Genomic DNA, 23936 nt, shown 5'->3' with positions numbered 1-23936 from the left:
GTTTCTCCAAAGGTTGCCCTTTCATCTACTTACGTGTGAAATAAAGATGCCAGGCTCACGATTGCCAAACGGCACACAGGAATGATCCGTGCCGCCGATGATGCTGAAGCCCAGCGATCCCTGATTCTTGGGCAGTACAACCTCCTATGGAAACAATAGAGTAACCCGATTAGCAGGTCTTCAGAATGGTATGTATATAACTCTAGAAACCCTAAAAGGACTGCCGTGTATGATGCTGGGGTGCGCGTGCGTGCTTATATGTATGTCGGTGAGTGTCGTATGAATGTGAGATGTGTGTGCAAAATTGTTGGTGATATTTACATGGAATTTCAATCATTTATTTTCCGGGAGACATAAAAACATAAAAACAAAACAGACACCAGACACAAAAGAAAAAAAGGAAGGAAGGAAGGAAACAATCAAGAAACCCATAACAGAACAGAGAGAGCATTCATTAAACAAACATTTAATACCGGAAAGTGAGTAATAATTTAATAAATAATGAATAACCTTTGGCTTATGAATAACTTAACATTAGATTAAATGGCAGACCAGACCAGAGAGCAGAAAGCAGAGAGCTCTCTCCTTTTTGCAGTTTTATTAGTCAGATTCCGAGAAGCCATTCCCACACAAAGGGACTTTGCGGGCGGACCTGCGGTTCGTTCAAATCCTGAGTACTGAGATATTAAAATATCAAAACAAGAGGCACGGCACTTGTCTGGCAATCAAACAAAACTCCACTCCTGTCAAGATGCCAAATAAACACATGTGCGTGTGCAGTCTTGTGCATGTACATATGTGGCATGCAACAGCAAACTTTTATCAATTAACTCTGGCAACAAATTGAATTCTTAAGAGTTCGATGCCGCCGGCCAGCAGGGCAGCCATGGAAATTAAAAACAATTAAATATTTGATATAACATTTGCTTGAATGCCAGCAGCGGCATCAGTGTTTGCACACCACAGACCGACAGACAGACAGAAAGCCAGCAGATTGTGGAAGCAAACAGAAATATTTAAAGTTTACTTATGGGCTGATGCTCTGGATGAGCGAACAACCGGGAGAAATAAATCTGCAGTTGAGGCATTTAGAGTAAATCTCTTTTCGGGGCTCGAGACTCTGGTCTCTAGTAGTTTTTCATTCGTATATTATTTAAACACGTTTGCATGTTGCATAGTTTGCTGCTTTACTTATTTATGCAGCAAGTGGCAAAGTGACAAAGCTTGTGCCACACACACACAGAGAGAGAGGGAAAGAGAGATTTCTTGCCGGGATTTGCTTCATGTCAACGATGACACTCGAGTGGCTTTCTGTGGAGGAGGAGAAGGAGGATATAGAGGAGTGTGAGTGTGTAAACCGTTCTGTCGTTCAAAAGCGAAGGCGCTTTGGCCCGTCACTTGAAACGGATTCAGTTACAGCCAAAGAAAAAAAAAAAACACTAAATATTCAAGTGCTCAAGAGCCTTTTCCTCTTCCAGTCACTCTTTTTTTTTTTTGAGGGAAACATTAAAAACATGGTTTGTTCATTAGGGAATTATATTTATATATAAAATGTTGGTTAGTAGAGTAGTAGAATATTTAGTGTATTTTTTTTCTTTTCTTTTTTTTTAGTTGTTAAATTTTAAGTACAGAAAATGATTGATTGCATGCAAAAGTAGGTTTCCTTTCAAGTGATTAATCGATTAATAATTATTACTATAGGCTGTCCCTTCCATAACCATAACCATTTCATTGATATCCATTTCCGTTTCCCGTTTCCAGTCTCAAATGCTACTCAAATTAGTCATCGAAGCAGTCTCACAGCTCTCGTGTGAGTGTGTGTGGCAGAGGGTGCATGTTTTGCATGAAACGTAATGTAAGCGCAACCTCGTCCTCCATTCCATTCTTGGTTGTGGATGTGGGATGTGGATGGACCACTCGGACCAACAGTTAAATCAAATCGTTTTGCAAAACGCACAAGAATATTTATTAACCAAATGCATCGCTTAATCGAGTGCCAATATTGCAGTGTAGAATTATTAAATCATAAATTTCAATAAACATTTCGTTTTCGATTCATTGTGAAGGTGCATTGTGTGGAGACTTGAGTGCAGGTTTGGGGGTGCAGGTGGCATGTGTGTGTTTGTGGCAAGAGAGAAAGCTCGGAATGAACTGCTGTTCTGCCGCTGTACCGCTGTACCGCTACTGTTTTGTGGGGCAGGTTTACACAACGATTCGTTAACTCTTTGGTGGAGGGTGGAGGTTGGCGGTCTCTTGGCGGTGGGTCTGGCTCTGGGTGGGCTATGTGGGCTCTAGTGTAAGCGTGATGTGGAGATAGTCACCTCACTGATCAGGGGCTCCGCCAGCTGATTGTCGGTGATGCGCGTCATCACCGTCTCCGTGAACGTGGACTTGGTGATGGTCTCGGTGACTGTCCCCAGTTCGGTGGGCGCTGCCGGGAACATGGGCAGGTCGGGCTGCGGCTTGTTCACATTCACCGTTACAGCGCTGACGCCCACCTCATTGGGCCGTGCCACATGCACCTGATGCTGACTGCCGCCGCTGAGGAAGTGGGCCGGTATCATCGCCTGAAAATCATCGCTGGTCAGCGGTCGCAACGAGGAGGACTGCTCGGTATCGGGTATCGATGGGTTTTTTCGGCGGGGTTTCAGTTTTGTTTTTTTTGGTAGGTTTTTTCGGAATAATCAAAATAGTTTTAGGCAATTTTTTTTTGTTTTTTTTTTGGGTCGGTGTGGATTTAGAGAAAAAGAAAAACAAAAATATGTTGATTTTTTTTGTAAATTTTGGATGGATGCTCTATCTTTATCTATAATCTAAGCTAAGCTAAGCTAAGCTGCCCAAAGCCAAAGATTAGAGAACTGCATAGATGATGCATATCATTCCTTGAATTTGTTTTTCGTTTACTTTTTGAATGGAAAGCGATCATCTATGTGTTCTATAATCTTTGCTAACACGTTATACGTATGTTATATTATATATTGGATGATATATTGTATATACAATCCTCTAGGGGAAAACTCTGGCCTTCTTTTTTTTTGTATTTTGAGGTGCATTCAAGCCGGGGGGACAGAGAACACACATACAAATCAGTGCAGAACTTAAGCTATAAGATATATGGTTATGTGTCATGTATCTGGAGCTATAGAATGATGTTTTTTGGGGGAGGTACAGTACAGACAAAACACAAGGCAGGGGGCGCACAAGGGGGGCACATGCAAAACAAAACACATACAAATCCATTAGACGAGTACGAGTACGAGGGATGAGGAGAGCATATTGATAGGAGAGTTCTAGGAGTTCTATGGGGTTATGGATAATCTGGCGGATAAATGGATTAGCACAATTAGATATTAACTTAGGATCTACAATATAGGGTGTTGTGTTCATGTTTCATGTTTCCATTGATTTCTTTTCTTTTTTTTTTGGCGCAAAATATCAACAACAATTTGCGTGCGACTCGAAGACCTGCGCTGCAGTTCCTTAGGTATCCCAATACGACTTACCTTCGAAGGAATCACTTCTCTGTTTAATAAATAATAGGTATTCAATAATTTATGCCAACTGCAGCGCAGGTTTCTTTTTCTAAAGGGGGGCGGGGCAGGGAGGGCTCTTAAGTCTACCGAAAAATGATCTTATGGACAAGAACATTGAGAATGACGTGCAATGCAGCTAAACGGAAGACTAAGAGTTAGGGCTAATGGTGTCCCTGGTTTCCTTACCTGAGCCTCGCCCGAATCACCGCTGGCGGTGGAGGCCGCCCCATTGGGCGCCACACTCTCTGCGTCCCCCATGGGCACGGAATTGGTGCGCCTCGGGGCGGGCACTGGCTGGCCCGTCGTCTTGTCCAGTACTATCGAGCCAGCAGCTGCGGCAGCACCAAATCCATTCGTTTTTCTGCTTGGCAGCGTGTTGTTATTGTTGTTGTTGGCTGCCACAGGTGCCACAGCTGCGGATGCAAGTGTGGTGGGTGTGGTGGTGGCCAATGTGTTGTACTTGTACGGCTGCTCGACGTAACTGCCATCGCCCGCAGACCGCTGGAAGTTGGCTGCAGGAACACAGGAAAATGTCGGTTAATCAACGCGCAGGGGGGCAGGGGGATATCCGGAGGAGGAGGCGCACTAACCTGGACGATTGGCCAGATAGCCGGATGGACTCAACGAGTTGAGTACGGCGGGACTGCGCGGACTTGTCGGCGGCTCTAGGGGGCCGCGGTACTCGCGCTGCAGGACGAGCCGCACAAAGCGCTGCGGCTCGGTGAGGCAGGCCACGGCCGCATCGTGATGCGCCTCCGTCATATCGTTGCCGTTAATCTGCGCATCGGATGGTACAACGAAATGCCATTAGCACGTGTCGGAAGACCAACCCTAACCCTGGACCGCTACTTACCGCCATCACCCGGTCGCCGACCATGATTTTGCCATCGCGATGCGCCAGTCCGCCCTCCGTGATGCGTGATATGAAAATGCCATCGCAATCGTCCTTGAACGGTGGCGAGCCCTTGCCCCCGGCAATGCTGAAGCCCAGTCCCTGGCCAATTTGATCGCGTATCAGCGTCGTGTGCAGCTGGATGTAGCTCAACGGAGCAGCTTCCTGCAAGGATTCAACACAGAAATCAATCACGAGTGGGTGAATGCTAGGAAATTATGGGACACACACCCTGCCATTCGGTAGCAGGCCATTGGGGGCCGGCTCCACGATGCTCTGTACAGCTGGGGGCGTGGCAAACACATTAGCGGAATAGCCATGCGCCGGAGCCACCATTTGCTGGACTACAGGCTGCTGCAACATCTGTTGTGGCTGCTGGAGCTGCAGTTGCTGCTGCTGCTGGGGCATTATCTCGATGGGCGCTGGAATGTATCTCTCTTGCTGCGACTGTGGCACCTCTGTGGCCACCAGAGGACGCGTCTCCACGGAGATCTGTGACACACTGCCGTCCTCGCTGAACACCGGATGTCCAATCAGACGCGTCACCTCACGCTGCACCACCAGCACGAGGACAGCGCCGCAGGCCTTGAGCACCTGCACCGCCTGATAGTGGTCCGCCTCGACCACGACAATCCCATTGACCTTGAGCACTTTGTCGCCGACTTTGAGGCCGGCCAGGTCGGCGGGTCCCGCCTCGGTGACGCGTGATATGAAGATGCCGTCGTCGTCGCCCTTGAACGGTGTGGATCCCTTGCCACCGGCAATGCTCAAGCCGAGTCCCGCCGCCGTGCGCTCAATGTGGATCTCGTACTGCTCCAAACGCAGCTCTGTGACGCCATCCAAGTTATCTGCAAATAAAAGAGACAAAGGGAGACAACGTTTAAATGGTGCTTCTGGTGAGGATGATCTCTCGCTCGCTGTCTACCGTAGTGCTGTCGCTGCCTTTCCGCGTAATCCCTATCCACGGGATCATAGCTGGTGACGATGCGCACACGTTTGCCCTTCCTCTGAAGGGAGCCCATGGGACTGCGGTTCGAGGAGGCCAAAGAGCTTCGAAGGCTGCTCATCGCGGGGCTGTTCCTGCCACTGCCCGCTCCCGAATAGCCCCCAAAGTGGCTCCCATTGCCGTTTCCATTGCTCTTTTGGCCATTTCGTGGCAGGGTATTGTTACCCTCTTTGACTTTGATTTTGACATTGAACATTTTGTTTTTGTTTTATATATATTTGAGTGCACTTTTTAATATGAAAGCAGCAGCATCTTTGAACCGCCTGTGGAGGGTGAGGGGGAGGCAAGAACGTATTTTTTATTTCACTGCACTTTTTAATATGCTCAAAAACTAAACGAAACTTTGTTTGGCTATCGATCTGGTGCATGCACCATCTACTGCTTGCAATGCATCTGCTCGTGTGCAGTGGCATAGAAAACTCCTCTCCCTCGCCTCCCTCCCATCGCATCCATGCCCTGGAAATTAGCTCGATTTAATCAAATTTAAAACGACCCCCGCCCCGCCCCCCCACAAAACACCCACTTAGATAGATTTGGGCCTCGCATAAATTTGCGCTTTAATGACATTCAAATGGCCCCGAAAAAGTTGGCCCAAGCATCTGCCACTTGGCCATAAACACGGCAGTCAATGAACCGCTGCCGAAAAGAGACTAGAAAACAGACATAAAACCAACGACCTTGGGTTGGGGGTGGGATAGGGGGGGAGAGAGAACTTTCCCACCTCCGAATGACCGACGTTACAACGAGTTTGAATAATTATTTAATAAATAAACAGACACTCGACTTTTCAGGGGGGAGGAGCAACAAAATGGTGTCCCAGACAGGAGAGGCCCCACCGCACAGGTGGGTCATGGGGCAAGAGGTTGGGCCTGCGAGCCTCCCTGCTAGCTCATGATTTGCACTCAATAAATCCGTCGGCAACATGTTTTTGGCAACTCTCAAGGACGCCATAAAACGTAGAAAGAGACAGCCAGACAGTTGACAAAAGTAAAAGTAAGAGACAATTTCTGTTTGTAATTGTATGCGAGTTGTTTTTTCTTCATGTTAATCAAAGTATAATTCCAAAGAAAACCCAAAGAAAAGTCTGTCTCTGCCTTTTCCTGCCATCGTCGGAGTCAAAGACTTTAATTTTGTTGGCTTTCAGTCTCCTTCTCCGTCTCCTTCCTCCTCTTTGGCATCAAATCGATTTCAATTCGATTACAATGCGATTCCTTATTGAGTTTGACAAGTTGAGCGAAATATATTTACGAGCATATTCTTGAGATTTGTATACGAGTACTTTACGCATCATAATTCTCGTAAATTTACCAGCAAAAGGTGTTTCATTAAATTGTGTATAAATGCACAAGGCGAATATTTATGAATGTCTTTTTGTGTGCGTTTGTTTTTCGTACCCTGTTAAGGGGGTGGTATGATTTTCGTATGCCTATGTTTCCAAATGCAGAAAGAAAGAGTAGTTGTAGAGGAGGCAGTGGCCCAATAACGACTACAAATCCTTATCAGCGAGACTTGAATGGAGCATAAATGTGCCGCGTCATGTACACGACATGTACGTTGTTGCATATTTCGCTTGTGCCTCTCAAGTTCAGCATTAGTATGCCTGTATTGTATGTTGTTTTTTTATTCTAAGCCCCCAGCCTCGGTCTCCATCTCGGCTATATTTTGTTTTTGCATGCGCGGCCATTTTCCTTTGCATTTCTCTGAGAAATAGAAGCCATGAATATCAGCTTCAAAATATAATTTCTTTTTTTTCTATACACAATGGCTGTTCCAGGATATCAACAGCCCTTAAAGATAGTCCTTCCTTCCCTTGTCTTTTATGTTTGATTCCCTCATATTCTCGGAAAAACGGAAGGACATTCTTTATGGATTTGCAGGACAAGCCACACACTCGCACCCACACATGGAATGCGATGGCTTCATTTTGCCATCTTTTCAGGCTTTTCTTTGGCCTGTAAGAGGAGCCAGGGTCAACAATAACCCGAGGGGGGGAAAGCCATAAAACAAAATAAGATTTGTGTTGCCATGTGGCAAGAGGAGGACACGTGCCATGCCGTGTGTGTGGGTTCCAGGACTGTATTTAAGGAAAAGGTACAGCCACTACAAGTACAGCAGCAACGCATGCCACATATTTTGTTTTCACTCATTTGTGGCAGCAACTCTCTCTCTCTCTCTCGCCGTGTGGCAGCCCACTTAAGCAGACATTTAACCATTTTACGATGACATCCGTGGCTGTGATGCGTCCCTCCCAAAAGTAATACCCGCGTAAAAGAAATGGCATAAAGCATATAAAAATTTAAATACGCCAAAAGATGAGGAGAGACATAAAATGTTAAGGGGGACTCCAGCACAAGAAGGTGATGATGATTACGATGGAGATTCCCCGAATGCATTAGCATTCGCATTCACATTCGCACATGTATCTGGGAGTCTGTATCTCTGTTGCTGTATCTCTGGTGTATGGCAAATTCCAAATCAATGTTGTCCCTTCTCCGGTTTTTTTTTTTTTGTCATCTATATGTAAATGCGACCTGGAGGGAGAGGACTCCACTCCCCTGTTGGCCCTGGTAAATTAGCAGACAGTCGTCTGGACACATGCCAAAAGCCAGCAGCACAAATCATATTTCGCATCACCGCAGTCGTCTGTGGCCAAGAAATGACAGCACCAGTCCTCCTGCACCTCCGTCTCCGACTCATCCATGATATATTCGTTTGGACAAGTGGCACGGAAACTTTTGAGGCACACAAACAACTTTTCTGTCTTCGTTTATGCAGATGCCGGAATACATTTGCCCCCCCACAGTCGGGCCCTGCTTTGAGGCAATGACCGTATCGATTCAATCGATTTTAATTATCATGGAACACAAGATCAAGTATTCCAGGGCATATAAAGCGACTTAAAGAGCCCCATCTGCCCGTAGATCCATCGCTGCCCGCAGTCCCATCGATAGGGCCACGTGAGCTGCTGCGTCTGTTGTGAAAAATGCCCGAGTTATGGCCGGGGGAAAAGGTCAGAGCAGACTCCATGATTAATTGCAGTTCAGGTTGGTCGGGGACTAGTGTTGGGGCATGCCGCGGTTGACAAATTGCAAGTGTTAAGCTTTGAAACATCAACAATGCGGCGATGCCGCTTAAATGTGGCGACAAAAATTAATGAACAAAGTTTTTATGCCACCATCAAAATAAAACGGGGAAAAAAAAAACAATCACAATCTGACCCTCAATCAAATTTGGGGCGAAGGAGGGAAACCCTCTGTTTCCCTAGAGGATATTCCGGTAAAAATGTCCCCCAAGCGAAAGGATACATTCGAACTGTGGCGAATATTGCCATTCACGCGTGAACGTGAGAGAAACAACTCCCCTGCGAGTATTGCCCCACGAATAGAGGGGTGTCCTATCTTATCGCCACTTTCGGAATGCCTAAGCTTCCTTCATGTTGCGATAAGGGGAGTTGGGGGAGATAAAAAAAAAACACCTCTGACGCGACGCGTAGACCAAAAACAAAGCGATATGGATTGTATGTAGAACTTTGTGAATCATTACGACATACACGTATTTTTGGACACATGAAAGCATTACAAGGGGCACAGTCAAGTGGCAGGGCAGGTAATGACCTTGGTCCACCTGTCGTATCGGGATATACAGCGGGGGGAGGGGTGGGGAAAACTACTAAAAATCGTGTGCGAACTGTTGGCTGATTAACGTGTTTACAGAGAACTCTGTTGGATGATATCATGGCATTCTGGAGTCGGGAAGGGGGGGTGGGGTGGCAGACTGATTGTCCCTCCGGGTGCCATGTTGATTGCTATTGCCACTTGCCACAGGCGGCCGCATGTTGCTGCTTCTTGTTGCTGTTGCAGTCGGTTTGCTCGGCAATTACGCGAATTTTCCACATTTTCCGTACTGCTATCAACATGGCGGCGGGAAATATTGGAAAATGCTATGCAAAATTCTTTGACCTAACCGTCGCTCCCTCTCCCCCTCCCCCTCTCTCTCTCTCACTATTTCTGGATCTCTTGCTGTATCTCTCACTCGTTCTGTAGCTGGCATTTATTGCATTTTTGTTTGTTTTTGTCGCGCAAACGAGAAAATGGGGTTTGGGCTTTGGGGGGAAGGGGGGAAAGCTGTCACAAATCGGGAGGAAGACAGTTACCCCCCCTCCCCTCCCCCCGTTTAAAGCGTTAAACTTTGCATGCAACTGTGAAATGCCCCCAAGGCCCGTGAGCCGAAAACCTAAACAATATTTTTGGGCCAGGCCAGCAATAGAATTGCGCTTTTGTTTGGGGCAGAACAGAGCAAATAGTTTAAATTGTTATTTACACAGGGACTGTGCTGGGGCTGCAACACGCAACAATGATGTGTGATGAAAGGGTGCAAGCAAAACAGAACAAACAGAACAAACACAAGGAGCGGCAGCAAAAATTCAATAAGAATCCGATGCAATCAACGATACACAATACATAAATAATGAATGCCATTGCCTTGAGCTTATCAATGGTATTATTTATTGGCCAACATGCATCCCAGGACCCAGAAGCCCACAATGTTTTCGCTTTAAGGAAGGATATGTGCAGCTTATTGTTTGCCTTCGCAGCCGGCAAAAGGAATGCCAAAGGAATTGTGCAAATGTTGATTGTATTGCCGTAGCCGTGGCCGTATATCTAGCCAGAAAAATCTGTGCTGGCGCACATCGAAAAGGAAAGGGAAATTCCGGGGTAAACCGGATATGCACACAGAACCCGACCGAGCACTTTCCGATATTTGTCATCTGCAAATATCCAACAGAGCAGCAGCAGAGCTACCGTGTGATAGTGTGAGAATCCCAGCATTGAGGGATGCCTCCTCTCCTCTATATAAACAAGACTAAATTTACTTTCAAGTAGCTCATTTTCGGGGGTATGCCTGACAGACCCCGAATGCAAATAGGGCTTCTGCAAGGAGTATGCACTTGGCTTTTTCCGGTGGCAAGGGGGGGGCAACCTTGAAGGGCCTTGCATTTGCTACGGCAAATTTGCAGTTTGAAATTCAATTTGAGGCATACGCCGCGTATGCGCAATGCTCTACAGACAATCCAGACCAGAAGAAAAACCAAACAAAAATCGATATTCACACGTCGGAAGACAGACACAGAAAAAGAAGCATTTCACACACTCTCTCTCTCTCTCTCTCCCTCTCTCTGTGTTTCTTTCTCTTGAGAAATGCTTCTTTTTTTTGGGGTCTGGCCTTCTCTGTCGATGAGTCAGGTGTCTCAAGGCGTACTGCTGCGAAAGTGAAGTTCTGTGCGAAGTAAATGCAACTTCAGCTATTGTTAATTCAATGGCTATTGTTTATGCCTCTCTTTTGAAACAATAATAAAAGTTAAGTTCAACAAATTAGCAGCGAAACGGTGCTGTGCGGTGCGGTGCGGTGCGCGTCTCTCGCGACGTTGACAAAACGCAAGCGTAACTGAAAAATGACTAAAGCAGGCGTCCGGGCAGAGTGGGCCAAGTGCCCCAGGCCCCAAGCCCCAAGCCCCAGGCCGCAGGCAGAGTGGCCCCCACTCAATGGCAAATGCAATCAGTCGCTCTCCAAGAGAGCTCCCTCTCTCTCTCTCTCTTAGTCACTCTTTCTTTCTTGCTGTGCGCTCTCTGTGTACAGGTAGGCGGCGGCACTCGGGTACTGGCCATAATATGGCGACTCATTTCAGTTTCATTTAAACAGTTTTTTTTCCCCCCCCAGTACCCTGGAAAGTGTGGGTGGAACGAGGGTATGCTGTAGATACTCTTTTAAACTAATTGAATGTCTGTTTGTGCAGCTGTGTATCGAGGGCTACAGCACTTTGTGGAGAGTCATCATCGTGGAGCTGTGCTTTCAACAATTTTAAAGATATGGCACTCATAGTTGTATCTATTACAGGCACAGATATTATCCACTTAACTAACCCAAGGAGGTTCCCTTCTCTACAATTTCGCCATCTTTTTAGCCCATTCAAAATGGATTGCTCGCTGATTCCCTCAGTAAAAGGTACTCCCTAGTCGTTATCTACCCTTTTATAGTGTATTTTTTTCGTACTTGTTGCCCATCGAGCGCTCTCTAGCCTCGTCTTCTCTCTCTCTGTTCTCTTTTCTTTGTGCTCTGCCTGTTTATCCCCTCTTTCGAGTGAAGTTTGCACTGTTTTTGTCCGCTGTTCTTCGTTCTTTTATCTCTATGGTTCCTCCATTATTGCATTGCACCCTGCCGTGGGCTTGTAGCTGTTCATTTTTTTTGTGTTGTTTTGTTATCAGCTTTTGCAAGCCAGCAAACAGATATCGCTGGCTGATAAGCCCTACCTGCCGCTGCCCCTGTGATGGTGTGCGTGTTAGTGTAAAACTACGTGCAAGGCCTATTTATAGGCCAAGTTTTTCTGCCTGTTGCGTGTCTGCGTGTGTTGCACAAGCCCCGAGCCAGAGCCAGAGCCAGTGCCAAAGCGGGGGGCGTCTCTCCACACCTGTCGCTCTGTCGTAACGCGCTTTTAATCGTCGTCTCTCTCCCACTCTTTTTTCCTCTATTTTTTTGTTGTTTGTTGATATAATTAACGTCGAGCGTCGGACATAGGAAGTACAAGCCATTGAAAGGCCTAGACCGACATTTACATTTATATCTATAAAGATATGTGTTTGTGGGATGCACGAAAGAGCCACATCTAAAAGGGGTCATATGGGTGGCTCTCTCTCTCTTTCTGTGGTTTTTCTTTCTTTATGAATTTATTTCCACTTTAGCCTCTGATGCAAAATGAGTGGAAATTACTGGTCACTGGTCACTGGACCCCACCCCCTCCTCTCCTTTCCATATCGATTTCCCAATCAATGAAGCACTCATCAGGGCACTGTGCTGTACTGCTTGTGGAGGCAGTAATATGTACATGTATTGTAGATTTAATTAATTAGAACTATTTTGATATTTACCTTGTGTCCCTCCCTCCTTTGTCTTGCCTGTGGGTATGGGTATAGGCGATAGCGAGACGTCGAATGGATGCTGGGTCTGGGTCTGTGACTCTTGCCCCTCGGAATCGACATCGATATCGGCGTTCTCCTCCTCCTCAATGGGCGACGTCACTTTGCCCAGCGATGAGTGCGGCGGTGTGGTGGTTTCGTTGCGTTCCTGGGTGGCCAAGGCATTGGCCAGTATTTCGTTGGCCTGCTTGTCGGTTAAATGCTGAACGCGTTTGTTCTTCAAATGATGGGGAGTGTCCCTGGGGATTACAAGAATATAAATTAGTTTTAGTCGGGGGAAATGCAGTGTGGTTTCCCTCCCCTCTCTCTTACCTTCTGTGGAGTTTCGGTGGACGTTTGTAAAAGTCATCGTCCTCGCCCTCCACCTGAAAGCCCACACGGCGATCGGATTCCTGGTAAAGCGGGTAATTACAAACGATTACAGAGAATAACAGAAAGGCCCTTTCTAAACTTACGAATTCATCTTCCTGCTCTTCGTCGTCCGGCACATCTTCGGAGGCTGCGGCCACCGTTGCAGCTGCTGCCACAATCTCAACAACAGCTGCTGGTGCTGCCGCCTTTGTGTTGTTGTGGCTGCTGCCTTTGCTGCTGTTGTTGTCTGCGGCAGGTGCTGCAGGGGCACCTGTTGGAATGCTGTTGTTGGAGGAGGTCTGCTTGGAATTTACACCAACGACCGGTTGCTGCACTGGCTGCGGTGGCGCCTGTTGGTGATTATTTGCAAGGGTGCGCGTCTCGGTTGGTGTCTCCGCGACTTTTGTGCCATTCTACAAAAGAAACAGATACAGTAGATGTAGTTTCAAAGTATAATATAAGTAAAATGTATATGGTTTCTACAGAAGTAGTAATTGAGACATGTCTAAAACGTGTAAGATACATGTAGAGATCTGAAACCTACTGGCGCCAGCAGGTGTCGCTAGTATGTAGCAGCTGTGTCGTGTTACATCTATCCATCAAATGTAGATTTAAGAGGCTATACCATTTTGATTCAATTGAAATCTTTATAACTTTGCTATATACAATCGAAAAGATATGAAAATTGGTGGATACGCAGATAATTACTTCCCACACGTTTGGGCGCTGTTTCATTGCTCTGACTAAACAATTAAGGGCAATACCCAGGAGAGATTTGCCCAATCGCTCAAAATTATTGATTAAATCTAATTTATTTACATGTTTTTATAAAGATCTATAAAACGTTCCCTTGAAAACATAAAAATAAATACTTTCCCTTACTTTTGACCCCCCACCCCATATCGTTATGACTAAGTAAATGTATTAATCACACGATCAATGTGTGTTTTATGCCACAAATGAGTGTCATATATACACTACAGAGTCATGCCGATTACTGATAGATAGGGATGACCCGCTATCTGCAAAGACCCCACCACACAATTATGGATCCTAAACACTCACCTCCTCTGGCAGCGTCACCAGATTGGCATGCTCCTCGTGGCGACTGCGCTCCACCTTCAGCTTTTGCGCCTTGGCCTTGAGATCCTTGGGATGCGGCGTGTTCTGGCGCACGAAGGGCGTGTCCTTCTCCTGGGTGGCCTCCTCCGAGAACTTGACCACCGTGCGGGATGGCTCTCGCTCCTCGAACGGTTCCGAATCCGATTCCAGATCGCGTGCTGTATTTATGAAGAAAGCAGGCGAAAGAATTCCATTAGCAAGCAATTAATCGAGGTATACGAAGTGTGTGTGTGTTCGGGGGTGTTTCGGGGTCTCAGATTAGTGGAACTGCATGCCCATGCACACACACACACGATATATACATGGCTACTATATAATATACTCTATATACTATATGAAGAGTGTTATTTATTATATACAAACGGATTTATGTATTGGCTAAAAGCGCTTAATGGTCTACGGTTTTGGCTGTTGGCATTGGGTTTTTGCACAAATCAATAAATAATAAATAATACGACTATTAAAAGCCGAAGGAAACTATTTTCGGGCGCCGCGGCGTAAACATTTCCGGAGCAGCAAGTGGCAGGCATCCAATCGAAAACCTGGACACAACCAGAACCTCTCTAATCCATCAAGTGCTTATGAGTAGGCTGTGTGTGCGGCCGTAAATTTTCACACATGTAAACAACATAAAAGTTGCAACATGTGGCAACCAGAGAGGCACCTCTCAGGCACAGGCACAGCCTCCTGCCCCACCAATCAATCTACGCAGCAATTGCAGGCGCCCTCCCCCTTGCCCCGAGTGGTGGTTGGGTGGTTGGGTGGGTGGTCTGTTTGTTACAACAAATAAACAAGAATTTAATTATAGACTGCGGTAGTCGAGGCTGTAGATACCCTTACACCCTCAACCGAGGAGGGCTGCTGCATGACGCGGGACTCCATATGTTTCATATTTTGATGTTTTTTTACTGATTCGATCTAGGGGATTGCCTTGTATGTGCCTCGTAACGAAATTTAAGGAATCTGTTGTTTCCTACAGTCAGATACATATCTTTCCAATTGAGAGCCTAGCTCGTAAAAAACGCCTCCTTCTGCGAACCCCCCAGAGCTCCTCGAAGCTCTTCCAGAGTACAAACAAATGTACATGTAAATCATTGTTTATGGCACTTCCGTAGCCCAGGGCCGGCCCTGAGTCCTAAGTAGCTGCATCCACACACTGTCGTAACTTACAATCGTTAACGATTTTAGCATAGACAAATACTCGGTAGATCAACAGCCAGCAGGTTCCCTCGCAGCGGGGGGGAAAGAGACTTGAATAAACTGAATTTTGTGGGTCATCCAAGGAACAAATATGAAGATTTATGCAAATTAAATAAGCTGAATGAAACAACATGTTGTAATGACAATCATTTAAAGCCATGGGGGGCGTTAGGTGGTTCCGAGTCTTCCATGACCGTCACTCAAAAGAGCTTTAATTGGATAATTTGTACGACGCTGACGACTACGACGCTTACATGACTCTAAAAATATAATATCTACTCGCATTCGTAGATAGAAAACAATGAAAGCCAGTGCCAAAGCCAACGCCAAAGCGGTTTGATCTTGAAATCGTTCACACATTTGTCTAAATTGTTTGAGTTATGCGAGTTTTCCCCCCAGAGGTTGTTTTGTGTGCACTTAATCCGTCATTGGAGTGGATTGAATGGATCGGAACGGTACGGAACGGATCGGCAGTCGAGTCTGAGACGAGTTTTTTGAGCCGAGATCTATGCTGATGATATATACTATTTATAGGCCAGCACTTCTTCAATGCTAAAACCCGTTTCGAAGCCAAATAACAGTTACGACATATTGATAGATATACATTTCGATTGGGGAAGGAACTACGCAACAGAATGGCGACCACAAAACAGCAACAACATCTACTACTACAGCAACTACTACACAAAACAACAAAAATAACAGGTTGGAATCATAAGGCGACTGCCTTATGGATGGCACAGTGAAGACTCTAAAGAGGGGAGGCTAGACTCCAAACTAAAGCCATATTTACATATGATATTATTCAGAAATATGGTAGAAATAGCATACATTTCGATTTACTCATTTGTAGGATTGTATACCGCCCAAGAAAAATCTATACCATACGCATCATAGCTCTGGACTGTGTTATCGTATGTTATCGAATTATATCGATTTCTATGTTTGCTAAAAATCGAATATACTTTTGCTATTGATTGAAATAAAGTATTTCCATATCGAAATTGGTTTTATGATCAATTCTATATGGTTAAAAAAACATTTTGTTATCGAAATCGGGCTAAATATCCGTTTTAATATCGATCTAGGACTAAATATCGCTGTATCTGTCCATAGCCCGCTGATTTCATCCTAGTATATTACCTGCAGATTGTCTCCTGCATAAAACGATTGTTTATAAAATTCCAATTTCAATAAATAATCGATAAATCGATAGTTTATCATTCCTATGAAAGCTAGATATCGTTCTACCTCGAGAAACTCACAACTTTTGATACACTTTATGGCATGGGGCCGTTCCATCGTTAACCTCAAAGCCATGTTCCACTGTAATCCCCCCCGTGTGACAGGCCATTAATCAACCGTTAGTTTTGGTGGCACACACACACACACACACATTGAGAGCACTCACAAGGCGATTAATAATATTAACCAACGCAGCGTCATACCCAATTCTAATTACATTGCCCGACGATCTTGTTCCACATTCGCTTCCCCCAAACGCCACTCCCTGCCATGACGTCACACAATCGTTGACATCACTCAAGTGCTCGGTGGTGGGGTGGTGGGGGGGGGATACTCTTTGCAACAGACACACTTTTGGTGTTGTGTGTGCAGCATGGAAGATAAATGGAAATGGATCGCAACAGCAGCATCTTCGTGGCATTTGCAGCCAACAAACAAATCGTCTGTGTGGGGCATGTGGGGCATGTGAAGCCCGCTTTGATCATCTGGCATGCTGCCACTGACACGACAGCCAAAACTGCTCAATCAGAGGGCACCGAACAGGGTGGCAGGCGATCCATAACCAAATCCAAGTCCAAATCCGAAATGCCCCATTTGCCATTCCTCAAGTGGGGCAAAGCTTGTGGAAAATTCTGGCATTTGCGAATGAATGGAATATAAACAGAAAAGTACTATAATAACATAATCAAATCATAGACACACAAATCGACACACACTTTTGCCATCCATCTGCATGCGAGTATATTCGATGGGTGCGTGTGCCTTTTTCTAGATATTTGTTCTGAATATTTTCCCAGCCAACGCCCGGGCCAGAGATTGTTACTACAACAACAACAAAAAACTGAAAACAGAAAACTAGTTGTCATGACGTCATTTGTTAGTAGAGTAAAGACCGGTTTCTGTTTTGGTTTTCAAGCAATGACAATGGCCCAATGCTGACCGAGCCAAGATGCGTTTCAGAGACAAGTTTTTTTTCGGCAGAACTATGATCTAAGGAGAGCTTTAAGAAGGGGTACAGAATCGAGATGTTAATGAAGAAGAGGGAAAAGGAAAAAGAATGGTATATAGTCTTGTTTCTTTGGAGATCATCTAAATCTAAGATTCAAATGATTTTTCCTACGGCATTGGGATTGAATTTTGTTTAAAATCGAATGAAAATGCTGTTAAAGCTGAGATCATCTATATTATTCATCGGTTATGGTATACGATATACATTCCAAGCAGAGATCACATGCAAATGTTTTTGGGTCAGAGGCATGCTATGAAAGCGCGTCTTTAGAGTAGAGTCGGGATTCGCACAACTCTACTATAAAGACATATGTTTTATGTACAAAATGCTGATACATAGATAGATAGATAGATATATAGATAGCGTTTTTTTTTCACACACAAAAACAACGAGGTAATACTTAAGGCAAACCTTTCTGTTGATAACTGAAGAATTCCATTGAATCGAACTTTTCGCTTGATCTATAAAGCGTCGTGGCTGGATAGTCTTTCGATTGATTGGATCATCGATACACACACACACACACACACACACACACGCACACATACAGAGAGAAAGAGATAGGGAGCGAAAGAAGGTGGGTGGTTGGATAGAGTGAAGGACGTGTGTTGCAGAGCGTGATGTGGCAGATTGCAAAGAAAGTAAATCCAAAAATAAATCAGTAGGAAAACAATTAAGGAAAAAGGTGCCAACGCACAGATCACAATAGATATTTAGTTACACAGGGGAAAAGACACATACTATAAAATATAATATATAATAGGGCCAACAAATTGAATTTCAAAATCTTTTCCAGTTTGGAATTTGTTCCCCCCAAAGAGAGAGAGAGATAGTGAAAGGTTCGGGTTCCTCTACACACGGGTAACGGGCATTGTACACAGAGCTCTTTTGGATAGCAGCTCGTTTCTGGTTCTGTTTTTGCTTTTTGTCTGCGATGTTTGCTCACTTTGCTCCCTCGTTCTCTGCGGCTCAAAGTACACAAGACTCCACTTGGAGAAATATTCTCTGTGCAATTTAATAATATAAAATATTCCAGATATTAGAGAAAATAGTTGGAGAACTTTTAATCTGAATCTCAATTTTATAGCTTTCTTTACTTTTGAAAAATTGCCTTTGCCGCTTTTTTTGCAGGAAATTCAAATGATTTTAATTTTAAATTAGCTGATCAATTGATAGTGAGTTTAAAGGACATTTTCCTTTTGCATACAACAAGAATTGTTGTTTTTTTTAATTTAATTTTTTTAATTTAATTTTTGTAATTTAATTTTTTTAATTTAATTTTTTTAATTTAATTTTTTAATTTAATTTTTTTAATTTAATTTTTTTAATTTAATTTTTTTAATTTAATTTTTTTAATTTAATTTTTTTAATTTAATTTTTTTAATTTAATTTTTTAATTTAATTTAAATTGTTTGAATCAATTTTTTTTAAATTAATTTGATTTTATTTATTTTTTATTTTTTTAATTGATTTCATGTGGAAAACATATTTGTATTTATAAAGTTTATTAATTTATTTATTTCTAAATATGTCATTTTTATATCTTTAATTATTTCTTTATTTTTAATCATTTATTTATTTCTAATTATTTATTTATTTTTAATTATTTATTTATTTTTAATTATTTATTTATTTTTAATTATATATTTATTTTTAATGATTTATTTATTTTTAATTATTTAGTTTATCATTTATTTAAATATTTAGTTTATCATTTATTTAATTTTTTATTTTTACCTTTTCTTATTTATTAATTTTTTTAATTTTTTATTTTCTTTTATGTTTTTTATTGTTTTACGTTTCTCTTTTTTGTACCTTTTCTTTTTATTTTATTTATTATTATTTTTTATTCAAGATCTATCCAAAGTGTTTCTAGCCCAATTTCTAAGTTCCTTTCCTTTCTACCTGTTCGCTTTCTTAAATCTTTTTCTCTGAGTGCAGCGCACCACAGGTAGTGTTCGTATCTTATCGCGGAAATTCGAGCATAGATTGAAGATATTGCACAACGATAGGGGCTAGGGAATAGGGGCACAGTGGCCGCGTCAATGGGGTTTTGTGGAATCTATGTCAAAGGCAGATAAGAGGATTGGGAGGGCGCATAACTTGGCCAAAATTGGGCTTTCCAGTGCCGTGGCAGAACGGAGGCCAAAGCAACCAAAGCGAGCAAACAGCGCACAGCACAAGCCCCGTAGAGCCCCCATAAACCGTTCCATAGATGGTCGACTTTCGGCCCACTTGGTGGTAAACTCCTGGTGCTCACCTGGGGTAATCGGCTGGTACTCCTGCTGGGGCAACAGGTAGCAGGAGAGCACCTGCTCGCCCGTCTCCGAGTCCGTGTCCGGCTGGAAGGTGAGCAGCGGCTGCGACTGGTTCTCCGAGAGCCACACAGCCTTCAGCTGCAGATTGACCAGCGAGTAGGGCAGATACAGCAGCTGATTCCCGCTCACATCCAGCACATGCAGCACCGTGCAGTTGCCCAGCTCTGGGGGCAGCCTCTTCAGCTTGTTGTCGCGCAAACTGAGGACACCCAAATTGGCGCACTGGCCTATCTCCAGCGGCAGATACTCCAGGGCATTCCGATCCACATTCAGATTGCTCAGCTTCGTCATCCGTCCGATGGAGGCCGGCAGCTCCGAGAGGAAGTTCTCGGTCAGGATTAGTTCCTGCATATTGTCGCAGCTGAAGCGGAGAGATTGGTAGAGGTTAGAGATTAGATGTGTCCTTTGGGGGGTGGTGCTCCTTGCTACTTACTTCCCCAGGGTATCGTTCAATCGCTGCAATCGATTTTGGTCCAGCTTGAGGATGGTCAGACGACTCAGTTTCGCTATGCCGTCGGGCAGTGTTTCGAGCAGATTCTGTGCCAGATCGAGGTCCGTGAGGCTCACCAGACCGCTGATCTCGTTGGGCAGCTCCTCCAGCCGATTCTCGGACACATCGAGGTACGTGAGTTTCGTCAGCAGCCCCAGCTCTGGGGGCAGTCGCTGCAGCTGGTTGTGGTCCAGCCAGAGCTCGTGGAGACCCGGCAGATAGCCCAGATAGGGGGGCAGATCCTCGATTTCGTTGTCGCCCAGATCGAGGCGTTTGAGCTTCGTCAGTTGGCTTATTGTCTCCGGCAGATGCTTGAGCAGATTCTCGCGCAGCTCCAGCGACTCGAGCTGTGTGAGGCTGCCAAAGTCCGCCGGCAATGTCGTCAGCGACATGTCGTTTAGGCCCAGTATCGTCAGGTTCTTCAGCTGTGTGAAGCCCGATGGCAGTTTGGGTATCGGGTTCGAGCTGAAATCCGCCACCTGGAGGCTCTGCAGATGCTTGATGTCATCGGGAATGTCGGGTATGTCTGCAAAAAGGTGGAAAATAAGAGGGTTTTTTTTTATTAAGAGGCATTCCATATGGTTTCGGTTGCTGTTCGTTCAATTATCAGGTTACACAAAATCTCTTCCTCTCTCTCCCTCTCTCTCTTAGCTGTAGCTATTGATGGCCTTTCCCCCCGCCCCCTTTGTTAATATTTCACGCATGAATTGGCTTTAAGGGCCGCGCATTAATTTATTAATAAAACTTCTATAAATATTTCACGAGTGACAGAGTGACAGAGTGAGAGTGAGGCCTTGTTATTGCCTATAAAATCGGTTTTAATGCGTGGATTATACATCGATTTTCCACTATTCCACATTATGCCGTTATGCCGTACATACCCTGAACTGCTAAGCCACACTGGGAGAGAGAAAGAGGGTAAATTATGGTACCATTTTGCATTAAAGTTCATTCTTCTTCCTGGTTTTTCATAATTTTCATATCTTTCGCATCCCCATACATCCCCTTTATATCCTGTCGCCTCTTCCCTCTTCTGTTTCCTCTATTTCCTCTCTTTCTTTGGGGTCTTGGGGCCTTTGTTATTATTATTGTTTGCTGTTGTGCGGCGATAGAGCGAGACGAAGCGTAAAATGACAAACGAAACTTGTTGATCGAATAAATTTCGAGCTGCCAAAGCGGAAATGCGCACGCAAAGGACCCCCACAAGGCACGTGTAAATGTAGCTGTGTATCTGTGTATCTATGGGTTGCGTATGTATCTATGTGTGTTTTTGCACACACTCTCGCCCACAAAAGGGTCGTATGAAAAAAAAAAACAGCCAGCACAGTGGCAAAAAGTATGACAGGTGGACGGAGATGGGGGCGTGTCCGACGTGGAGTGTCAATCCTTTACAACACTGTTTAAAGTGACCCGGAATCGACGCTGCCACCCACTCGGCTGGGGTCAACCCATGCCCTTTGCGTCCACATTCAATACAACAAATACGACACGTGGGCCACAATGTGCCACAGTGGCAGTGTGGCAGTGTGGTAGGTGGCGGTGCCAGGAAACAGCATGGAGTATGTGGGGCTGGGGCTGTGTGTGGATCAAACAATGGACATGCCTGTGGCCTTCGTGCCCACGGCGGATGTGGCGAGTCACCTCCCACTACCCCTCCCACTCCCCCTCCCACTCCCCTCCCACTCCCCCTCCCACTCCCACTCATGTATTCGGACTGTTTGAAAATGTCGCCATTTGTGGCAGCTCGCCGATAAGCCATTTGCAACTGCAACAGCAACAGAATCATCAGAAACTGCTGTCAAACACGGGTTTTGTGGGCTGAGAAACAGCAGCCTTTTAATTAAAATATATATGTATTAGATTTTGCATTTATTTGTCTTGCATTTTGTTGGATTTTTCTCTCGTGCCAGACCTTGTTCCAAGGCCTTGTATGTCTTTCATTGAATCAAAGAACATTTGGATTTATTCTTATGCTCAAAAGAAAGACAAAGCTCTTTAGATCGAGGCACATGCAGATTATGGTGCTCTCTTTTATATGATTTATGATATTTTACACAGAAAATATATTTTCAAAAAAGATGTTTTCCGTTCTCTGCTAAGTCACACTGGGATAGAAAGAACATGCATTTTTAAGAGGCTTTCCCCCTTTTTCGGATTAAAAATCTCATCTGAATTTGAAAATCGGTCGTAAAACAGTGGATTATTGATAGATGATGGATTGAGGAAAATGTCCAGATCTTAAAAGACTTTAAAATCATTTAATGTCTGCTTAAGCTCCTTGAAAAATACCTCTTCCATTGCCCCCTCCATGGAATCATCTGTCATCTAAGAACAATATTCAATGCAATATTTGTAGTGTTTTATTCCGAATTTAACCGCAAAGTGAAGAAAACATCTTGAGTTTCTTCCTAGTTACAGAAACCATTCTACAAAGATATTCAGTATAAAGATATTTTTTTAAGGAATAAACTTCCATAAAATTTAATAATTCCACTCCATTTTTCTGCCAGTGTTTGTGCTCTTCAAACTTGCAATTGTCAAAAGAGGCCTTCTTGCAACATTGTAGCCTTGATCTGCAAGAGAGAGAGGCCACGAGAGTCAAGAGCATCAGAATCAGCAGCAGCCCCACACATCAGTCAATCCGTCAAGCAAAACACTCAGCGCGCGCATTGGGATCCCGCTGTCGACCGCAGACAAATGGACGCAGCAAGGCGTCCACAAACAGTTACACCCACACAACCTCACACGTATGGGGGGGGGGGCCATTAGAAACATATGGGGGATTGCTCTTGCTCCACATTTCTCTATCTCTCTCTATAGAGATTCGATGCTCAGATGTGCCGCACAGTTGGCGGTCATTAGATGGAACGACGACGACGACGTCGACGGTGACAAACAATTCATTGACCTTTCATGCCCCAAAGATAGAGATGGTGAGGGGAAAACTGTGCCAACATTTTCGGGAAACCCATTAAGAGAGACGGGAAATTATAGGAAATTGGAGGAAATGCTGTCGACCAGGCGGCACCCAACTGGGCAACCGGAGGGAAATTCGTAATCAATTTATGCAATTATGCAACACAGAGGCGCACAGAGGCAGCGGCAGAGGCAAACTTCAAAGAGACATCAAATATACAATTTAATCATTTTCATCATATATTATCACGGACTGTAAAAAGAGAAACAACGATCCGTAAATAGCATCTGAAACGGAGGAAAAACGGGAACGATGTGGCAGATTTTTTATAGCGTTTATAAATTTCCCCAAAAAAGAACCAGAGAAAGCTACAAAATCACACAACGATCGAAATAAGGGAAACAGACGGAAGGAAAATCTGATGATAGATGAAAGAACAAGCAACAGAGACACAATATATAACCAGACTAAGGGATCAGAAAGGATGCACCGACTGGGAAGATACCCTCTAATGGAGGGAAATATCTGTACAACTGGAATATCTTGGAACTGAATGTAAAAATTAAGCATTACAGTCGATGAGGCATTTCCTTGAATTTCTGGCGGAATTTTCTATATATTTTGATTGAAACGTAATAACGCAAAATTGTAGAACATATCTTTAATATTTATATCTGGAAGCTTCCCAAGAGTACATAGTTTTTCATTGATAGTATTTTTAGTACTTTGAAGTATTCTTTTGTAGTATTTCTGGCATTTAAAATTTCTGGTATTTTCTAGTATTTCTGATATTTGTAGTATTTTTGGTATTTTTAGTAGTTTCTAGTATTCCTATTATGGAATTTAGTATTTCTCGAATTTTTGGTATTTTTTAATATTTCT

General features: G+C 44.2%; 1 protein-coding gene and 1 long non-coding RNA gene across 15 annotated transcripts in view; one reads left to right on the top strand and one right to left on the bottom strand.

The window, feature by feature from the left end:
* LOC108155077 (protein lap4) overlaps nt 1-23936 on the bottom strand; it is a 69342-nt gene that overhangs the window by 26821 nt on the left and 18585 nt on the right. For 9 of the 14 annotated variants that reach the window (XR_004472004.1, XM_033389574.1, XM_017285680.2 and 6 more), the window contains exons 4-16: nt 20081-20663; nt 19590-20008; nt 17741-17815; nt 13819-14033; nt 12858-13166; nt 12715-12794; nt 12355-12641; nt 4657-5273; nt 4387-4590; nt 4124-4310; nt 3720-4045; nt 2322-2606; nt 34-144 (exon numbers count right to left, since the gene is read on the bottom strand). Coding sequence is in view for 13 of the 14 variants with exons in the window: in XM_033389574.1 (XP_033245465.1) it covers nt 34-144; nt 2322-2606; nt 3720-4045; nt 4124-4310; nt 4387-4590; nt 4657-5273; nt 12355-12641; nt 12715-12794; nt 12858-13166; nt 13819-14033; nt 17741-17815; nt 19590-20008; nt 20081-20663 (3698 nt within the window). In the remaining variant the exon portion in view is untranslated. Of the gene's footprint in view, nt 1-33; nt 145-2321; nt 2607-3719; nt 4046-4123; nt 4311-4386; nt 4591-4656; nt 5274-5350; nt 5695-10690; nt 10846-12354; nt 12642-12714; nt 12795-12857; nt 13167-13818; nt 14034-17740; nt 17816-19589; nt 20009-20080; nt 20664-23936 lie in introns of those variants that run through there. The other 5 variants (XM_033389575.1, XM_033389577.1, XM_033389578.1 and 2 more) reach the window with 5 other exon arrangements.
* LOC117187260 lies at nt 15337-16304 on the top strand. The gene is made up of 2 exons (XR_004472005.1): nt 15337-15530; nt 15610-16304. It is a non-coding gene; the product is annotated as an uncharacterized LOC117187260 (long non-coding RNA).

The sequence above is a fragment of the Drosophila miranda genome, chromosome 2 (assembly GCF_003369915.1).
Source record: "Drosophila miranda strain MSH22 chromosome 2, D.miranda_PacBio2.1, whole genome shotgun sequence".
Lineage (NCBI taxonomy): Eukaryota > Metazoa > Arthropoda > Insecta > Diptera > Drosophilidae > Drosophila > Drosophila miranda.
The sequence above is the reverse complement of the archived record's forward strand: the minus strand, read 5'-3'. Positions and strand labels throughout refer to the sequence as shown.